Below are 21,591 nucleotides of genomic sequence, written 5' to 3' on the forward strand. Positions count from 1 at the left end.
TTCGTCATCTTCGTCATCCCGTGATCAGTCTTTGTCCTTTATGTAAACAACCGCCGCGCCGCTGACGTCACTTGCAGTTCAAATTACAGTAATCCCTTGCTACATCGCGGTTCGTTTATCGCGGTTTCACGTTTTTTTTGGGGAATTTTAAAAATTTGTGAAAAAATTCACATAAGTCGCTCCTCAGTATAAATCGCCCCCCCACCCAGACTATGAATAAAACCGCGATTTATTGTCCGAAAAATACGGTAATCCCTTGTTTATCACGGATAATTTGTTCCAAAACCACCCCGCGATAAATGAAATCCGCGAAGTAGGGTCACCCTATCATCTGTAAATTTTGTGTGTGTCAATAAATGTATATGTAACCATTTGAGTGCATATGTTATTATTAGAACATGAAATAATAGTTTCAAACATGTAAATAATATATTAATAATATACTAAATAACATACAGAAAGTATTGTATAAATATTGAAAATATAAATATACGTGTGTGTGGGTGTGTGTGTAACATACGTATCTCACTAAAGTGAATACACCCCTCTCATTTCTGCAATGTTTTAATTATATCTTGTCATGGGACAATGCTAAAGAAATGACACTTTGATTCAATGTTAAGTAGTCACTGTAGAGCTTGGATAGCAAAGTAAATTTATTGTTTCTTCAAAGTAACTCAAAATACAACAATGAATGTGTAAAATGCTGGCAACAGAAGCAAGTACCGTATTTTCCGCACTATCAGGCGCACCGGATTATAAGGCGCACCTTCAATGAACGGCCCATTTTAAAACGTCCATATATAAGGCGCACCGGATTATAAGGCGCATAAATAGAAGCTATACTGCAACAAACTGAGGTTGACTAGGGTTGCGGTATGCATCCACTAGCCAATAACCAACGAGCCCTCTGTAAACAATCGCGTTTCTCAAACGATCTCCTATAAAATGATGGGAACTGACTAAAGTTCGATCTAACGCATTGGTACTACTTACCTATGTTTCCCTTCCATATCGATCCGTAGATTTACTCGAAACATTAACAGAGCAGCCTATTTTGACATGAAATAGCCTGGTGCGTATAGCAGCTATCGTTATAGCATTAGCCATCCGCAAATTCCCATGAGCCTCAGCTCGCAATCTCCCATGAGCCTCAGCAAACTGTAAACAATCGCGTTTCTCAAACGATCTCCTATAAAATGATCGGAACTGACTAAAGTTCGATCTAACACATTGGTACTGCTTACCTATGTTTCCCTTCCATATCAATCCGTAAATTTACTCGAAACATTAACGGAGCAGCCTATTTTGAAATGAAATAGCCTCGCGGGTACAACAGCTATTCGGTGACGCCCCCTGACTACAGTTGCCGTAATGTTGGGAAGCGATGCGACCTTGTAATTTACTAGTCGTACTAAAACGTACTGAAACATTTTGGCAGAGCACTGTGTACAACCAGTATGGATCAACAAATTCATCAATTGAACCATATATAAGGCGCTCTGCATTATAAGGCGCACTGTGTTTTTTTTAGTAAAATGTAAGTTTTTAGGTGCGCCTAATAGTGCGGAAAATACGGTACACCCCAACTGAAAATCTCAAAATTAAGCCAAAATTGGGACCAATTAGGCATTTTTCCTCCCTGTGTAATGCGACTAGTTCAGGGGTGTCAAACATACGGCCCGCAAGGAGGTTCGATCAGGCCCGCGTTCGATCAGGCCTGCAGGATAATTTAAAAGTGGAAAAAATGCATAAAATACACGGAATTAATATTCTTAATAATATGCAATTCATGGATTTGGGAGCTTAAGATCAGGGGATGCTTTGAGAATAATTGCCAATTTTTGTCTATGTGAAGCCCTTTGAGACTGCTTGTGATTTAGGGCTATACAAATAAACTTGGCTTGACTTGATGGATTATCCGCTATGGGGCACACTGTTTTGATCCGAGTAGAAGACAACATTGTTTTGATCAGAGAAGACAGACCCAACACAGCAGACGGTAACAATGCGCCAATTGCTGCTTGTTACGACGTTGTTTCTACCCTGGTCTGTACCCCTCCCCTACACCCTCATTCGCCAAAATGTCATTATCCAAACGGAGAAAAGTAGACACGGAGTGTAGAATTTTCAATGAAAAATGGACCACGTCCTATTTATTTATAGATAAGCACGGAAAACCTTTGTGCTTGGTGTGTTTGCAACAAGTTTCGGTATTGAAGGAATATAATATTCGATGGCACTACGAGACTCTTCACAGCGAGAAATATGACGGCTTGCAAGGACAACTGAGAAGAGATAAGATCAACGAATTGTAGGCGAGTCTGAGGAAACAGCAGTCAACTTTCATCCAGAACCGACAAGTCAGTGAAGCAGCGATAAAAGCCAGCTACCTGATTGCCAGCGAAATAGCATTAGCATGAAAGCCATATTCCGATGGTGACTTTGTTAAACGATGCATGATGAAGGCGGCTGAACTTGTACGTTCCGAGAAGCGACAAGCTTTTGCTAATATTAGCCTGACGAGGAATACTATAGCAGAGAGGATTTCGGACCTATCGACAGATTTAGACAGCCAATTGAAACAGAGAGCCAAGTCATTTATTGTAATTTCCGTTGCAATTGACGAGAGCACCGACATCACAGACGTGGCACAACTGGCCTCATTTATTCGTGGAGTAGATGACACGTTGACTGTTACTGAACAGTTTCTTGAGTTGGTGCCAATGATGGACACCACAACAGCCGAAGACATGCAGATTTGAAGGGCAAATTTGCCTTCGTAGGTCTGGGCAAATTTGCCTTCGTAGGTCTGGACAAATTTTATCAGTATATACTGTATTTTTCGGACTATATGTCGTGGTTTTTTCATAGTTTGGGTGGGGGGGCAACTTATACTCAGGAGCGACTTATATGTGAAATTATTCACAAATGTTTACTTGATCATTAACACTACTGACTTACTACAGGAAAATGGCTCGTGTTGAAATTGCCATTAAGAACGAATTTTAAGCCAGCAATTTGCTAATTACGCAAAAACGGTAAATGTTATGAAAAAACAAAATGGTAGCAAGCGTGACATGAATTTTTGGAACGTGTGAAAGTTTGAACGGGGTGAATCGGTTGAAGCATGTGGGACTAGTTAGGTGCCAAAAAAGTGGGAGGAATAAGTTGTTTAACTAGAAAATGCAATTTCTGGAGAAATTGCATGTGAAGGCAAAGACCATGAATAGGAATTTTAAAAAAAATTGCGCCAACAATTTTTTAAATTTGTAACAAAACAAAAACTACAGGTTCAAGAGGTTCACTTTGGAGTTCAAAAGTTGAAACGGGTTGAATCGGACAAAAATTTTAAAAGTTAGAGTAAATGTTATATTTAGGTCACTTCTGGTTTCATTTAAGGCAGTTCTTGTTGAAATAAGGTCAATTCCGGTTTATTTGGGTCACTTCCGGTTTAATTTAGGTCACTTCCGGTTTAGCAGAGGGCACTTCCGGTTTATTTGGGGTCACTTCCGGTTTAAAATGCCACTTCCGCTTTATTTGTGTCACTTCCGGTTTACGTGAGGTCACTTCCGGTTTGATTTTGGGTCACTTCCGGTTTACCTGAGGTCACTTCCGGTCTATTTGGGGTCACTTCCGGTTTGATTTGGGGTACTTCCGGTTCATTCTGGGTTCATTGGGGGCACTTCAGGGTCAATCCAAGATGGCCACCACACTGAAAGTGGGGGTCAAGGGTTGAATTGTGAAAGCATAGTGGAAGTGGGGGTGAAGAGCGTGAATATGGTAAGCATAAGGTGAACAAAGTGAATAAAGTTGGAATGGGTTGAATCGGTTGAAAAATGTAGAAATTAGAAGGGAAAAAGTAAATTTTTGGAAGATTTGGTGTGAATTTCAAAATTGAAAATTTGGAATTTTTTGTAAGTGGGAAGTTGTGGAATAGGTAGGCAAAAGATGAACAGTTGAAAGTTGGAACGAGTTGAATCGGTTGAAAAATGTAGAAATTAGAAGTGAAAAATGAAATTTTGCAAAATTTTGTGCAAATTTTAATCGTGAAAACGTGAAATTTTTTAATTTGGCAATTTTGGGAATGTCCCCAATGTGATTTGAATGTGCTGAATGATGTGAATTTCAAACTGGAAGGATGTAAATGCTTTGGAATGAGTTGAATCGGTTGAAACATGGAGAAATAATAAGTGAAAAAGGACATTTTGTGAAATTTTGCGCAAATTATAAACGTGAAAATGTGGAATTTTTGGTAAGTGGGATGGTGTGGAATAGGTAGGCAAAAGATGAACAGTTCAAAGTCGGAACGAGTTGAATTGGTTGAAGTATGTAGAAATTAGAAGTGAAAAACAAAATTTTGCAAAATTTTGTCCGCATTTTAAACATGAAAACGTGAAATATTTTAATTTGGCAAGTTTTGGAATGTTGAATTATGTGAATTTCAAACTGTAACAACGCAAACATGTAACGTTGAATCTGCCATTAAGAATGAATGGGGAAAAATTTGCCGGAAATTTGTGAATTTTGTGAAAATGTACTTTTTTTTTTTATGAAAAAAATGTATGCAACGGTGTCATGAATACAGTGGAGCCTCGGTTTTCGAACACAATCCGTTCCAGAAGGTAGTTCGAGAAGTGAATCGTTTGAATTCCGAATCATATTTTCCTATTACAAATAATGGAAAAAAAAAAAATCCGTTCCAAGCAAAAAAAAAAAACCCCGCCTTTTTTTAAGCATTTTTTCATTTGCGCATTTTTGTCTAATCGCGCAACTGCAGCGCACCGCCGAACGCGCAACCGTAGCGCGTCGCCGACTGCGCAACTCCACCGCGCTGGTCGCATTATTGTGACAGAGCCGTCGCTGAAATTTAGAAAATATTTTTAAAGTCCTGCTGTACTTTCCAAAATTTAAGTGGACATCAGTGCGCAGGGAGTTTAATTTTGTCCGATCGCGCAACTGCAGCGCACCGCCGAACGCGCAACCGTTGCGCGCCGCCGACCGCGCAACTGCACCGCGCTGGTCGCATTATTGTGACAGAGCGGTCGCAAAAATTTAGAAAATATTTTTAAAGTCCTAATGTACTTTCCAAAATTTAAATGGACCTCAGTGCGCAGGGAGCTTAATTTGGTCCGATCGCGCAACCGCGCTTCGGAGCGTCTTTGTGTTTTAGGATGGCTTTACTGCTCCCACCTGCTTCCTTTGGAGGCATGATTAGAGTTGATGCAATCCTCAGAGTAACGAGAATGTAATAACGAACGGAGTCAGTTGGCATGCCGGTCCTCTCGGCTCATCTCGCGAGGTTCGACAACTGAATTTCGTCTGACATCCGAAGCAAAAAAATCTCAAATTTTTTGTTCAAATACCGATTTGTTCGAGAACCGGGACGTTCGAAAACTTAGTTAGTTAAGGACAGGAATAACAATAGTGTGAAGGTCTTCGCCTTCACACAATAATAAAGGACAGGAATAACAATAGTGTGAAGGTCTTCGCCTTCACACAATAATAAAGGACAGGAATAACAATAGTGTGAAGGTCTTCACCTTCACACTAATAAAGGACAGGAATAACAATCGTATGAAGGTCTTCACCTTCACACTAATAATAAAGGACAGGAATAACAATACTGTGAAGGTCTTCACCTTCACACTAATAAAGGACAGGGATAACAATAGTGTGAAGGTCTTCACCTTCACACTAATAAAGGACAGGAATAACAATAGTGTGAAGGTCTTCACCTTCACATTAATAATAATAAAGTGAATGGTGTAGAATAACATGTGTGTGAAGGCCTTCGCCTTCACACAATAATAATAATAAAGTGAATGGTGTATAATAACATGTGTGAAGGCCATCGCCTTCACAAAATAATAGAGAATGGTGTAGAATAACATATGTGTGAAGGCCATCGCCTTACTTTCGCAAGGCACTGTATATATCGTTATTTGGGCCTATGGAATATTTTGAAATGCAAGCGCCGTCAGCGGTGCGCACCCATTGTTGATATAAAGGACGATCGATGGATTTAATGAATTCGAGTGACACATATGGTTTTATAAACGTGTTATTTATGTAATAGTTATTTGAATAACTCTGAATGTTACGTCATGCCCGTTCTCAGCTCTTCGTTTGTGTTTATGTCACGTTAGCATACCTATCGTTTAGCCTGATGTTGCTCGTTCATGTCTGGCCTTCACACAACAAAGTAGAATAATGTGTGAAGGCCTTCGCCAATAGTGTGAAGGTCTTTACCTTCACACTAATAAAGTAGAATATTATATGTGTGAAGGCCATCGCCTTCACACAATAATAAAGTGAATGGTGTAGAATAACATGTGTGAAGGCCTTCGCCTTCACACTAATAATAAAGTGAATGGTGTAGAATATTATAAGTGTGAAGGCCTTCACACTAATTACGCCAGAAACAAATACCGTAATTTTCGGACTATAAGTCGCTACGGAGTACAAGTCGCTTCAGCCATAAAATGCCCAAAAAAGTGGAAAAAAAACATATATAAGTCGCTCCGGAGTATAAGTCGCATTTTGGGGGGGCAATTTATTCGACAAAATCCAACACCAAGAACAGTCATGAACGAGCAACAACAGGCTAAACGATAGGTATGCTAATGTGACATAAACACAAACGAAGAGCTGAGAACGGCCCTGACGTAATATTCAGAGTTATTCAAAAAACTATTACATAAATAACACGTTAATAAAACCATCTGTGTCACTCCAATTCATTAATCCATCGATCGTCCTTTGAACAATGCGTGCGCGCCGCTGACGGCGCTTGCACTTCAAAATATTCCACAGGCCCATATAACGATATATAAATTATATATCAAATAACTATTATATAAGCAATAATGTTATCAAACCATCTGTGTCACTCCAAATCATTAAATCCAGCGATCGTCCTTTGTCAACAATGGGTGCGTGCAGCTGACGGCGCTTGCACTTCAAAATATTCCACAGGCCCATATAACGATATATAAATTAGATATCAAATAACTATTATATAAGCAATAGTATTATCAAACCATCTGTGCACTCTAAATCATTAAATCCATCGATCAAATTCCTCGTCCTTTGTCAACAACGCCGCGCGTGCGCCCTGACGTCAGCCTCGTCGTTATTCCACAGATCTACTATATAACTAACTATATGGTAGAACAAAGTTCAAGGAAAGACGTGGGTTTGGTAAACGGCTCTTTATTTAACAAAACAAACTTCCAGGCGTGTGGCGGCGTGGACTTCCAGCCACGGAAGTGGAAGAGAGCTCCATAGAATAGGACCGGGCGTGCGTAAAAGCCATGACCGAGCCCTATCCACCGTCCTCGGACAGCCACCCGGCCGAGCGCCGGCCCCAGACTTCCATCCACGGAGGTGAAAGAGAGCTCCATAGAATAGGACCGGGCGTGCGTATAAGCCATAATAGTTTTTCAAACCTTCTGTGTCACTCCAAATCCTTAAATCCTTCAAACTCTTCGTCCGCCGTGTCACTTAGAAACAAAGCTGCTAATGATGCCGGTAGTACGTGGGGTCCTTCGTCATCTTTGTCATCCCGTGATCAATCTTTGTCCTTTATGTAAACAACCGCCGCGTCGCGCTGCCGACGTCACGCTGCCGACGTCACGCTGCCGACGTCACGCTGCCGACGTCACTTGAAATTCAAATTACAGTAATCCCTTGCTACATCGTGGTTCGTTTATCGCGGTTTCACTTTTCACAAACTCTGAAAAAAACCGCGACTTATAGTCCGAAAATTACGGTACTTCCTGCTGGAATCCCCTCTGAATAACTGAATGGAATGACTGTGAGGACTGGCAGTCTGTGCTTCCCCTTTCAAGCTACTGCCCCTGCGACCCGATCCTGAATAAGTGTAAGAAAATCAAAGGATGGATGATTTACATATTTAAATTGTGTGTAATTTCTTTCTTCACAGGATAATAAAAAGCTGTGGCCAAATAAGACTCGGAATGGTGAGTGCAACTTTTTCATGTGCCCTATTTTTATAGTTCATGAGAATCTTTAAAATAAATATTCTTCATTTATACTTTTAGATCATATCATGTCAGATTGTGGAATTTCTTCACAGTTGTTCACAAATTTGAATCTTCACTTTTTTAAAATTAGTTGTTATGTTGGCATTTGTTCTGAAACAAAACTGATATTTTCACATAATTGGTGTTGTTACCCTCTTATCAAGTCTGAAAAGGGAAAAATCTAAAAGGAAAATGGGTCATTTCTACTTGCGCTTAAAGTAGAGCTGCAGAGACTTTTTGTAGGTCGTGGTTTGTTACATTCCCGTATGTCTCCAAATGTTTGTTGAACCATTCAACAATTTTGTTCAATATTTGTAGAGGGTGCAACTACCGTATTTTCCGGACTATAAGTCGCTCTAGAGTACAAGTCGCACCAGCCATAAAATGAATAATAGAGAAGAAAAAGACATACAGTAATCCCTCATTTATCGCGGATAATTGGTTCCAAGACCACCCGCGATATGTGAAAATCCGCGAAGTAGTGTCACCCTATTTTTTTAAACATACATACATTGTTGTGTGAGACATATGTACGTATATGTACCTAAAGTATACATACTATAATGTTTTTAGAACTCTTGTTATTATAACAACTTTTTTATAACAAGGTACAAGTGTACATACTGGAAATATGCTTTTAGAACTCTTTTATTATTATGACGATTTTTTATAACAAGGTACAATACTGTAAATATGTTTTTAGAACTTATTATTATAACAACTTTTTTTATAAAAAGGTACAAGTGTATGTACTGCAATTGTGTGGACACTCCCTGCCTTCTGCTGGCGTGTTGGCAACTTTCGTGCCATAATTCCTCAATTTAGAAGGTTTATTTTGAATTTGTGAATTTTTTGGGGAAAGAAATCTGCGATGTATTGAAGCCGCGATAATCGAACCGCGATGTAGCGAGGGATTACTGTTTATAAGTCATACTGACGTATAAGTCGCATTGTTGGGGGAAATTTATTTGATAAAATCCAACCCCAAGAACAGACATGTCATCTTGAAAGTCAATTTAAAATAAAAATAGAATAGAGGCAACAACAGGCTGAATAATTGTAGAGTATGCTAATGTTACATGACACATAGGCACGTTCTCAGTTCGTTGTTTGACGTAACGTATTAAGTGTTATTCAGATAACTATAGCATAAATAACATGCTAACAAGTTTACCAAACCATCTGTGTCACTCCATGCCACTAAGTCCAATAAAATCTTCATCCTCTGTGTCATTTTTAAACTCCACTAACTCCGGAGGTAGAAAATACAGCGCTTCCTCTTCTACGTGCCTTACGTCAGATTCAACGTCAGTTGCAATTCCAATTATTCCACAGGCTTAGAGCGACCTCTTGCAGTTTAGTGTGAAAATAACGTGAAATGATATAATAATGTGTTCAGAATTTCACATATAAGTCGCTCCTGAGTATAAGTCACACCCCCAGCCAATCTATGAAAAAAACTGCAATTTATAATCTGGAAAATACAGTAATCAAGTTTTTGCAATAAACCCATAACGTAATGATGAATTTACCAGGTGGAATGCGTGCACCAAGTTTCATATGTTTTCAAGAATGTGAAGACCATCAAAATCCATTGATTTTCTCGGTCGCAGGCATGTCTCAGGGTGGTAGGCGGCATACACCCAGAACTGGTCGCCATAAACAACCAACCATACACAGTCACACCGACGCACAAGTTGGAGAAGTCGATTGGCCTACGTGCACTATGCGTGTCTTTGGAATTTGGGAGGAAACCCACAGGGAGAGCATGCAAACTCCACACAGGAAGGCTGGAGGTGGAATCAAACCCGGCACCTCAGAACTGTGAGCCGAACAATAGTTTTTAATGGTGTATCACATGACTGGGAAGATAGCCACAAGGTGGCGGAAATTCCCCACCAAAGACTACAAAGCTGTTGTCTCGCATCCAGTATGCTGGACCGCTAAAGGGTTTGTGGGTGACTTGCACCACCTTGTGGCTACAAGCCCGGTCATGTGATGCACTTTTAAAAACATTCCTAGAGATTTGAATAATGTCAAACATTTTATGATACAATCATATCTGCTAGCTCAATGAGCCAGACAGTCGCACAAAACAGGCATTTTAAGGGGTATTATATACTTTTCAAGTGTTTTACAGGTTGTTATTATTAAGCAAGTAATTCCTCACTGTGTCATCAGTGGTGATTGTTTTGTGTTGTCTCGTTTAAATTTATAATTATAATGTGTGTCTTGTCTCGTAGATGCGACATCTTTTTGTAGTAATTGACTGCTCTAGAAGTATGGAGGATCAAGACTTAAAACCAAACCGCCTCACTGCAACTCTAAAGGTTAGTGGTTATGAGTTCACACATTTCTGCAGTGACTCAAATGACTCGGTTAAATGAATGTCATTCCTCTTGCTTCAGCTGATGGAAGCTTTTATTGAAGAATATTTTGACCAGAATCCCATAAGCCAGGTGAGTGATAATAATGACAGCTCTATTATAGTCAATTCCATAAGTCAGTCACTGCACAACTATGGCAACTGTTGCTTGCAAGATGGTACTGTGAGGAGATGCAGCTTTTTTTTTTCTTCAATGTGCACAAATGCTTATGGTAATTTGTTCTGTATGTGTTTTGCATATGGCTGTTGGGCAAATGTCTTTCTAACTTTTCTCCTTGTACTTTTGGTTTTTGCGCCATCGTGTTAAAAGGATTCGTTGCACAGATGCTCCGTTTGGGATAAATTGCACTTAGGATGCCAGACATACATCCTCTGCATGACAATGTAATGGTTAATCATTTAGAAATGATAGTCAGTGAGGCACTGCTCTTCAAGCCAGGATGCAGTTGGGCATCCCACCTGGATGCAGCAGCCATTCATATTGCTGCAGGGCAGATGTAACGGCCAATCATATTGCAGTGGGGCTTGTCCTGCAACTAAAGTTGCCTTCCTCCTATGCTCATATGTACAGTAGTGTTTGGAATAATAGTAGTGATATGTGACTAAAAAGATTATTCCAGGGTTTGACTTTATTTTTATGCTTACATGGAAAACAAGGTACCAGTAGATTCTCCCAAATCCAATATTCATATGCACAGTTTCAGTCATTCGTTTGTTTGTTTGTCTGTTTTTTCGTTCATTCATTCATAAATTCATAATACTAGGTACTGGTATTGACGCCAAAAACGGACAATTATGTTCAAATTGCTGTTTTTGTTTTAGCAATCCTGTGAATCACCGAAGTATTATTTAGGTGTGTCACCTCAGTTTTTAATGACTTCTTCTCGGGCTGCACAATATTGGAAACATATGCGATATGGGTGTTGGATTTTGTGATATCAATATTATTGCCCATAAAGAAATTAAACTTTTACCATCTGTTGAAATATATTGTCTTTAGTGCTGTCAGACAATTACAGATATCTAATTTGTTACAGGATTTCAATTAATTAACCAAATTATTCGCATTTCAATCTCATGTTTGATAAAGGTCCCCAAATAAAGATTTTGAATTCTAGGACATTACAAAATTGTAGCGCTTGACTAATATACAAAGAAGAGAAGATTTGAATGCCACATTTTTATTGGTGAAGTGTGCTTGATGAATGAAATTAAAAAGAAAAAAGGTCAAGCACATCAGCTAACTAATTAGGCCAGGTGCATTTTTCAAAAACACTGAAATAAAAGCTGACTCGATACCGCAATTCAAAATTCTGTGAAGGAATGGGCAGTACAGCCAAATGCAGAGCGACATAGACTTTATTGCGGGGAAGGAAGGGAGCAGTGGCGTGCTGGAGCGGCGATCGGACGGGAGGGATGTCGTCATGGGAGAGTGGCTGGAGGACGGACCAGGCAGAGTAGCGTTCAGCTGCGCTACTCCGCGGGATGGGCTGGCTGTGGGCTGGAACACAAGTAAGATGATCGACCATGCAAGCGGGCGATCGAGGCAGACGGAACAAGGAACGTGCCAAATAGGCAAGGAGAGTCAGATGTACGACGACCGGTGAGCGAACTAGTGGCATCACGAGACTGACAGGGAGTGACTGGATGACAGGGTTTAAATAGAGGGGCTAACAGGTAACAGGTGTGGGTGATTCAACTGATTGGGGACGTGGCCAAGTGACAGAACAACCCCCCCCCCCCCCCCCCTAATGCCCCTAACACCGAATCTCAATACTCTGTCAAAGCGTCCGACCCCGCCGAAGTGTCTGATTCCTCGATGTCGGAAGCTGGTGCAGAAGGTGCAGGAGTGTATGATGCCGGCGGAGGGTGCCGTACACGACCGGCCATAGTGGACCTCCCGGACCCTCTTGGACGTCCTCGCTGCAGAGCAGGCTGGTCCGGATGTTGGCGGTGAAACTCCGCGATGAGAGTCGGATCGAGGATCCACCGGCTCTGCACCCAGGAGTGGCGCGCATCATCATAACTCTCCCAGTCCACGAGGTACTGGATGCCGCGTCCGCGCCGTCATGACTGGAACAGGGAACAGACGGTGTATGCTGGCTCTCCATCGACGAGCCGGGGCGGCGGTGGAGCGGGCGCCGGGGCCAACACGCTCTCATAGACACGTGACACGTGGAAGGTGGGATGAACCTTTATGGAGCCTGGAAGGTGCAGACGGACGGCGAACAGGCTAATTACCTTGCGTACTGGGCACGGTCCTACGAAGCGGGGCGCCAGTTTGTGGGATTCTGATCGTAGCTGCAGATCCCGCGTCGAGAGCCACACTCGCTGCCCCCCACGGTACACCGGGGCCGGCGTTCGGCGCTTGTTCACCTGGTGAGCGTAGCTGGAATCTGTGCGTAGGAGAGAGACCCGGGCTCTCGCCCAGGCCCGATGACAGCACTTCGCTCCTGGTGGGCGAACGAGGGCGGTTGGTACCTGAAGACGCAGTGGAAGGGCGAAAGACCCATGGCCGAGCTGGAGAGTGCGCTGTTTGCATACTCCACCCAGGGAAGCTGTTTGGCCCACCCGCGCTGATCTCCGGAAGCCATGCACCAGAGGGACTTGCGCAGCTCCTGATTCAGGCGCTCTGCTTGCCCGTTAGACTGCGGGTGAAAGCCAGAGGAAAGGCTGGCCGTGGCGCCGAGGAGTCGACAGAACTCCGCCCAGAAGGCGGAGGCGAATTGCGGACCGCGGTTCGACACAACGTCCTGTAGGAGACCGTGGTGTCGAAACACCTCCCGCAGCAAAAGTGACGCAGTTTACTTCGCGAAGGGGAGCTTAGGCAAGGGAATACAATGTGCCATCTTGCTAAAACGGTCCACGACTGTGAGGACTACTGTGTTCCCTTCTGAGGCCCGTGACAAAGTCAACAGACAAACGGGACCAGCGACGTCGGGGAACTGGCAAGGGTTGAAGCAGCCCAGCCGGCGGATGGTTGGATGATTTAAAGCGGTTGCAGACGGGGCAGGCCTGGACATAATCGCGGGTGTCCTTCTTCCAGGTGGGCCACCAAAAACGTTGAGCCACCACGTACTTCGTGCGGGCAGCCCGGGATGACAGGCGAGATGGGAGTCGTGCGCCCACTGGAGGACGGATGCCCAAAGGTTTTCAAGGACGAACAGGAGACCCTCGGGGCAGTTGCTGGCGCCGGGTTGGTCACGTGAGGCTCTCTTCAGCTGGCGCTCAATGTCCCATGAGAGGGTAGCGACCTGAACTGAGCCCGGGAGGATCGTGGGAGCCGGCCCCCGCTCCTCCTCCCCTCCAGGAAATACGCACGATAGAGCGTCCGCTTTCTCGTTGCAGGAAGCCAGTCTGTAAGAGAGCAAGAAATTAAACCGATCGAAAAAGAGAGACCACCGAGTTTGCCTTGCGTTCAGTCTTTTAGCTGTTTTCAGATACTCCATGTTTTGGTGGTCCGTCCAGACGATGAACGGGGTGGTGGCGCCTTCCGGCCAATGTCTCCGTTCCTCCAGGGCCAGCTTAACTGTGAGGAGTTCTCGATTGCCGATGTCGTAATTTCGTTCAGCATACAACAGGTGGCGAGAGAAGAAGGCGCACGGGTGGAGTCGATTGTCCTGGCTGCTTGCTGCCTGGCTGTACAAGTGTCCACTTGTACGGTGGGGCGGGGCTGGTAAGGGCGGTGAGAGGAGCAGCCACCGTACTGTAACCGCGAATGAAGCAGCGCTAAACGTTTGCAAAGCCCAAAACTTGTTGCAGCCGCTTGCGCGTCTCGGGGACAGGCCATGACGTGACCATCCTCACCTATCCGGGATCCATTTCAATGGACCCCTCCCGTACCACGTACCCAAGGAACTTGACCGACGTGGTGTGGAACTCGCATTTCTCTGCCTTCACAAAAAGTGAATTTTCAAGAAGACTTCACTGTGATTACCAGAAAGGAGTAACCGGTTCAGTGATGGAGGTCACTTCGCCGATCAGCCGACCATCAAGGGGACGGGCCGGAATGGAGGTACTTAGAGGCAGGAACTTGATACGCCACTGACGGGCCAGACCGACGTCCATGAGGTTGCCGTCCGCCCCGGAGTCCACCAGGGCTGCCACGTTCCGGTCGCCCGCCGCAAGATGGGCACAAGCCTGCAGCGTGAATGCACTGGGAATGGGGGAGCTGGTGCTGGTCGAGCTCACGCAAATTCACCTGACGCCGTGGGGGCTCTGGCCCTTTAACGAACACTTTTCAGCCCAATGTCCTTCCCCTCTGCAATACAGGCACAGGCCTTGTGTGAGGCGTCGAACGCACTCCTCGGCAGGAAGGAGAGCTTGCCGCAGCTCCCTGTTCAGTCGGCGAATCTTGGACAGATGGGAGAGGGCGGCTGCGCGAGTCCCGCTGTGATCTCCATTCACGATCGCGCCACCGGTTTCGGATCTGTCGATTCACTCAGGCCGCCAGGTCCATCGCATCCTCCAAGGTCTGCGGACGATCATAGGTCACCATTTTGTCCTTAATATAGTCGGCAAGCCCGTGGAAGAAGGTGCTCACCAGCGCCGGGGTGTTCCACTCGCTGCTGCCAGCCAACGTCTGGAACTTCAGGGCGTACTCCGCTACCGATCGGCTGTCCTGACGTAGAGTGACCAGTTCTTCGGCGGCCACTCAAAAAATGGCACTGTCCACTTTGGAGAGCGCTTTTTCTAATTTTATTCTTATTTTTAATATATGAAAAGTTTTGACATGGTGTAATTTTTTACAACAAAGTACAACGCTTCTAGTCCCAGTACCCGTATGAAGCCAACTGACCAATATTTGTGTTTTATTATTTGCAGGTGGGGATTATATTTACAAAGAATAAAAGAGCTGAAAAGCTCACTGACCTATCAGGTAAGGCCAGCATGACAACGACAAGCTTGTGTGCAAAGAATTGTAATAAGGTGTAATATGTTCATTTAAGGGTTGAAAATAAAAACAACATAAAACAACACAAAACCCTATTTTCAGGACTATAAGTCACTCCGGAGTACAAGTCGCACCAGCCATAAAATGCATAATAAAGAAGAAAAAAATATTTAAGTTGCACTGGAGTACAAGTCGCATGTTTGGGGGAACTTTATTTGACAAAATACAACACCAAGAACAGACATGAATAGGCAACAACAGGCGAAACCAGGGGTGGGCAAACTTTTTGACTTGCAGGCCGAATTGGGTTCTAAATTTTGATCGGGGGGCCGAACCAGGATATAATATAAACTATATATATATCAAATAACTATAATATAAATAACAAGTTTATCGAACCATCCGTGTCACTCCAAGTCATTAAATCCAACGAAATCTTTGTCCTCTCTGTCACTTATAAACAACTCCGCTGACTCCAGAAGTCAGTGGATGGATTCAGACTCCTCATCAATTGCAGTTCCAATTATTCCACAGGCCTAGAGCGTGTCACTCCAAATCATTAAATCCATTGAAATCTTCGTCCTCTCTGTCACTTATAAATAACTCTGCTGACTCCAGAAGTCATTGGATGGATTCAAATTCCTCATCAAATGCAGTTCCAATTATTCCACAGGCCTAGAGCGCCCTCATGCCGTTCCGTGTGAAGATTACGTGAAGTGGTCTACTACTAAGTTAGTAATGTGTTAATGATCAAATAATAATAATGTGTTAATAATTTCGCATACAAGTTGATCCCGAGTATAAGTCGCACCCCCGGCTAAACTATGAAAAAAACCTGCGACTTATAGTCCAGAAAATACGGTAAAATAAAAATTATTTTTCATTATGAATTTCAAATGTAAAACAAAAGTTGATTTAATTTTACATTTCCTCATTCATGAAGTTTTAAACAGTGAAAGACCCCACTCTTAGCAAAAAAGTAACTGATGACTTACTATATTGTGAGGTGTCCTCCAGGTTATGCTATACAGTGGAGCCTCGGTTTTCGAACGTCCCGGTTCTCGAACAAATCGGTATTCGAACAAAAAATTCAAGATTTTTTTGCTTCGGATGTCGGACGAAATTCGGTTGTTGAACCACGCGAGATGAGCCGAGAGGACCTGCATGCCAACTGACTCCGTTCGTTATTACATTCTCGTTACGCTGAGGATTGCATCAACTCTAATCAAGCCTCCAAAGGAAGCAAGTGGGAGCAGTAAAGCCATCCTAAAACACAAAGACTCTCCTAAAGCAATGCGACAGTGAGCGCCCGGAGCTTAATTTGGTCCGACCGCGCAACCGCAGCGCGCCGGGCGCTCACTGTCGCATTGCTTTAGGAGCGTCTTTGTGTTTTAGGATGGCTGAGGTCCACTTAAATTTTGGAAAGTCCATTAGGACCTTCAAAATATTTTCTAAATTTTTGCGACCGCTCTGTCACAATAATGCGACCAGCGAGGTGCAGTTGCGCGGTCGGCGGCGCACTACGTTGCGCGTTCGGTGGTGCGCTGCAGTTGCGCGATCGGACAAAATTAAGCTCCCTGCGCACTGAGGTCCACTTACATTTTGGAAAGTACATCAGGACTTTAAAAATATTTTCAAAATTTCAGCAACGGCTCTGTCGCAATAATGCGACCAGTGCGGTGCAGTTGCGCGGTCGGCGACGCGCTACGGTTGCGCGTTCGGCGGTGCGCTGCAGTTGCACGATTGGACAAAAATGCGCAAATGAAAAAATGCTTAAAAAGGCATTTTTTTTAGTTATTTTTGCTTGGAACGGATTAATTATTTTTCCATTATTTGTAATGGGAAAACATGATTCGGTAGAGAAAGAGAGAAAATATTGGATTCTTTTTTTTAACAATAATACATTTGTTTGTTTATGATTTAAGCCTTCAGGCAATATAAAATCTCAGTGACTAGTTAACATTTGACATCCCAACCATGAATACTGGGACAACTTGAAGAATAGGGGATGGAAGCCCAGTGATTTATGTACTTTACATAACATAGGTGACCAGATCGACCATTGATTGGAATAAAGTAAATAACCATATGATTTCACCCTCATCCTCATTCTTGATACATGTCAGTTTTCCTAGAATGTTGGAAAGCCCACTTTGTTTGGATATTTTTTTATATTATTATTTTTTATATTATTTTATATTATTTAAACAGCTCAATGGACCCTGGATTGCACAAAACATTTTTGAATGCCCCCATCTCTTGCAAAAAAACAAAAACAAAGTAGTGAGTGACTGGCACGCTGAAACAAGCGACTCGATGAGGAGAACTGTGCTTTTCTATGAAAATGTTCCATAGCATGAAAATACTGAAGACCAAAGACAGGTGCACATTTTCTATCATACTGAATTTTATTTCATGTGTCGTTAGAACAAGTTTGCCTTTGAAGAGCTCAGCCCTGAAGTAACATAATTCATTAGATTTTTAAGTACCGTAATTTTCGGACTATAAGTCGCGGTTTTTTTCATAGTTTGGGTGGGGGGGCGACTTATACTCAGGAGCGACTTATATGTGTTTTTTTTTTTTCAAAAAATTTCAAAAAAAAAATTTCAAAAAAAAAAAAATGAAACCGCGATAAACGAACCGCAATGTAGCAAGGGATTACTGTAATTTGAATTTCAAGTGACGACAGCAGCGCGAAACCATCTGCGTCACTCCAATTCATTAAATCCATCAATCGTCCTTTGTCAACAATGCGTGCGCGCCGCTGACGGCTTTTGCACTTAAAAATATTCCACAGGCCCATATAACGATATATAAATTATATATCAAATAACTATTATATAAGCAATAATGTTATCAAACCATCTGTGCACTCTAAATCATTAAATCCATCGATCAAATTCCTCGTCCTTTGTCAACATCGCCGCGCGTGCGCCCTGACGCCAGCCTCGTCGTTATTCCACAGATTTACTATATAACTATATTGTAGCGTTAACAAAGTTCAAGGAAAGACGTGGGTTTGGTAAACGGCTCTTTATTTAACAAAACAAACTTACAGGCGTGTGGCGGCGTGGACGTCCAGCCACGAAAGGGGACGAGAGCTCCATACGATAGGACCGGGCGTGCGTAGAAGCCATGACCGAGCTCCAAGCACCGTCCTCGGACAGCCACCCGGCTGAGCGCCGGCCCTCGACTTCCATCCACGGAGCTGAAAGGCAGCTCGGTAGAGTAGGACCGGGCGTGCGTAAAAGCATTGTCCGAGCACCATCCACCGTCCCTGGACAGCCACCCGGCCGAGCGCCGGCGCCCGACTTCAATCCACGAAAGTGAAAGAAAGCTGGACGAGTGACGCGCGACGTCGCGCTGCTGACGTCAGCAGCGCGACGCGACGTCGCGGTCGCGCGTCAGCAGCGCGACGGTTGTTTACATAAAGGACAAAGATCGACTCGTCCAGCTTTCTTTCACTTTCGTGGATTGAAGTCGGGCGCCGGCGCTCGGCCGGGTGGCTGTCCAGGGACGGTGGATGGTGCTCGGACAATGCTTTTACGCACGCCCGGTCCTACTCTACCGAGCTGCCTTTCAGCTCCGTGGATGGAAGTCGAGGGCCGGCGCTCAGCCGGGTGGCTGTCCGAGGACGGTGCATGGATCTCGGTCATGGCTTCTACGCACGCCCGGTCCTATCGTATGGAGCTCTCGTCCCCTTTCGTGGCTGGACGTCCACGCCGCCACACGCCTGTAAGTTTGTTTTGTTAAATAAAGAGCCGTTTACCAAACCCACGCCTTTCCTTGAACTTTGTTAACGCTACAATATATATTATCTATATATAGTAGATCTGTGGAATAACGACGAGGCTGACGTCAGGGCGCACGCGCGGCGATGTTGACAAAGGACGAGGAATTTGATCGATGGATTTAATGATTTAGAGTGCACAGATGGTTTGATAACATTATTGCTTATATAATAGTTATTTGATATATAATTTATATATCGTTATATGGGCCTGTGGAATATTTTTAAGTGCAAGAGCCGTCAGCGGCGCGCACGCATTGTTGACAAAGGACGATTGATGGATTTAATGAATTGGAGTGACGCAGATGGTTTTATTAACGTGTTATTTATGTAATAGTTTTTTGAATAACTCTGAATTTTACGTCAGGGCCGTTCTCAGCTCTTAGTTTGTGTTTATGTCACGTTAGCATAGCTATCGTTTAGCCTGTTGTTGCTCGTTCATGACTGTTCTTGGTGTTGGATTTTGTCGAATAAATTGCCCCCCAAAATGCGACTTATACTCCGGAGCGACTTATATATGTTTTTTTTCACTTTTTTGGGCATTTTATGGCTGGTGCGACTTATACTCCGGTGCGACTTATAGTCCAAAAATTACGGTAGTTGGACTAAGACACATTTAGCAAAAGTACAATGAATAACCCATTCGAGTTGATGTGAAATTTGTTTATTGTTGACACAAACAGCAAATGGGGCACATCTGGACCCTCCTTTTAATCAATAGTGTGAAAGTGTAAAAAAGTACAGAGACAACAAACAATACGGGCAAAAACAACTCCACGACAGACCCACACGATGCACAATAAACACCAAGCAACAAAAAAGGATGGAAAAGCACCATCAGGCATGTCATCATAAGTATGAAATAACTTCCACCCCTCACATTCATAAACTTTATTCTGTCAACATATTTTGCTTTAAATTTAGATTATAAATTAATCCTTTGATTTAGATCAGGGGTGGCCAACCAGTCAGAGACTAAGAGCCACATTTTTTTACTGTGTACCGCAAAGAGCCACATCCCCCCCCCCCCCGAATGGGTTTGCCCCTCCTCCTTTGCGGGATTTCACCTCATGCGCATGCGCGTTTGACGAAAATACCATATTGAACTCAAGCGAAACGAACACGCAGCGTTTGACGAAAATACCATATTGAACTCAAGCGAAGCGAACACGCACAAAAACAAACAAACAAACAAATAAACCCACAAATGTTGATATGAACGTAAAGGAGCCGCATGAAACCCGGCAAAGAGCCGCATGCGGCTCGCGAGCCGCGGGTTGGCCACCCCTGATTTAGATGTTTTCTAATTTTTCTCAATACTCAGTTTTTCTCATCAAACAAGTCAAATATAGAGCGGATCAAATGGAATAAAAAGAAAACAGAAAGGTGAAACAATATACTGGGATCACCAGAATTACACTGGGATCACCAGAATTACAAAATCAGAAGGATCAAAATAAGTAAACACAGACTTGGAAAACAGCATCAACAACATAAAAACAATTATTTCCACATTGGAAAAGTTTGACAAGTTTGCCAGTCTACTTTTTGAAATCTTGGATTAAAAATCAGTTAGATTGCTTCATCTCTTCTGCTTTCTATTGGGGCCCAATGTCCCAAAAGGAATTAACACAAGTACCCAAAGCATTTGTAACTCAACAAACTTCTGTCCTATTGCTGTAGTATCTGAAAATAAAAAAGCAGTGCCAATATTTGAGAAGAAATAAACATTATGCCAGGCTAAAGCAAATGTTCCATTTATTCTTAGGGTTAACTGTCCCATTACTTAGAAAAATAAAAAGACAAGGTCTCAAGACGAAACAGATCTTGATGGATTATGGCTTGCCATAATTTATGTCTTTGATTGACAAACAGGGAACCCAAAGAAACATATTGCTGTTTTGAAGAAAGAAGTGGACACTGTGTGTGTAGGAGAACCGTCCTTGTACAATTCCCTGAACTTGGCCTTACAAACCCTGAAGTAGGTCGCCCGACTGTGTGTGTGTTTGACTGAGCTTTTCTAGTGACGTAATTTACAAGTTAGCTCTTTTGTTTTAATATGTGAAGACACATGCCTGGACACACAAGTCGAGAGATTTTGATCATCCTCAGCAGCCTCACCACATGTGACCCAGCCAACATCTATGAGATGATTCAGGTGATATCATACTGTATCATTTACTCGTTTCTACACTGCAAATTTGCCAGTGTTAAAGGTTCACAACATATGTTGTCGAGGATGCAACACTCTTGAATGGTTAAAATCAGGGCTGTGGACTCGGACTCGGGGACTCGGACTCGGTCATTTTTGCCGGACTCGGACTCGGTGCTGATTTTGACCGAGTCCACCGAGTCCGACAATAAAAAAAATACGTTCCATTTTATTTTCATCATGCTGCTGAGAATGCGCGTAGGAATACTGTCCACAGCCCTGCTTACGATCAAGTTTGAAAAAGAACTTGACAGCATTGAG

General features: G+C 43.2%; 1 protein-coding gene and 1 long non-coding RNA gene across 6 annotated transcripts in view; both read left to right on the forward strand.

The window, feature by feature from the left end:
• gtf2h2 (general transcription factor IIH, polypeptide 2) overlaps window positions 1-21,591 on the forward strand; it is a 92,159-nt gene that overhangs the window by 14,018 nt on the left and 56,550 nt on the right. For all 5 annotated transcript variants that reach the window (XM_037259534.1, XM_037259529.1, XM_037259533.1 and 2 more), the window contains 6 exons: window positions 7,949-7,985; window positions 10,292-10,378; window positions 10,457-10,507; window positions 15,259-15,313; window positions 20,994-21,099; window positions 21,186-21,276. In XM_037259534.1, the coding sequence (XP_037115429.1) occupies window positions 7,949-7,985; window positions 10,292-10,378; window positions 10,457-10,507; window positions 15,259-15,313; window positions 20,994-21,099; window positions 21,186-21,276 (427 nt within the window). The remainder of the gene's footprint in view (window positions 1-7,948; window positions 7,986-10,291; window positions 10,379-10,456; window positions 10,508-15,258; window positions 15,314-20,993; window positions 21,100-21,185; window positions 21,277-21,591) is intronic.
• Window positions 3,550-4,325, forward strand: LOC119127589. Its single transcript, XR_005098874.1, has 2 exons — window positions 3,550-3,940; window positions 4,279-4,325. It is a non-coding gene; the product is annotated as an uncharacterized LOC119127589 (long non-coding RNA).

The sequence above is a fragment of the Syngnathus acus genome, chromosome 9 (genome assembly GCF_901709675.1).
Source record: "Syngnathus acus chromosome 9, fSynAcu1.2, whole genome shotgun sequence".
NCBI classification, from domain to species: Eukaryota; Metazoa; Chordata; class Actinopteri; order Syngnathiformes; family Syngnathidae; genus Syngnathus; species Syngnathus acus.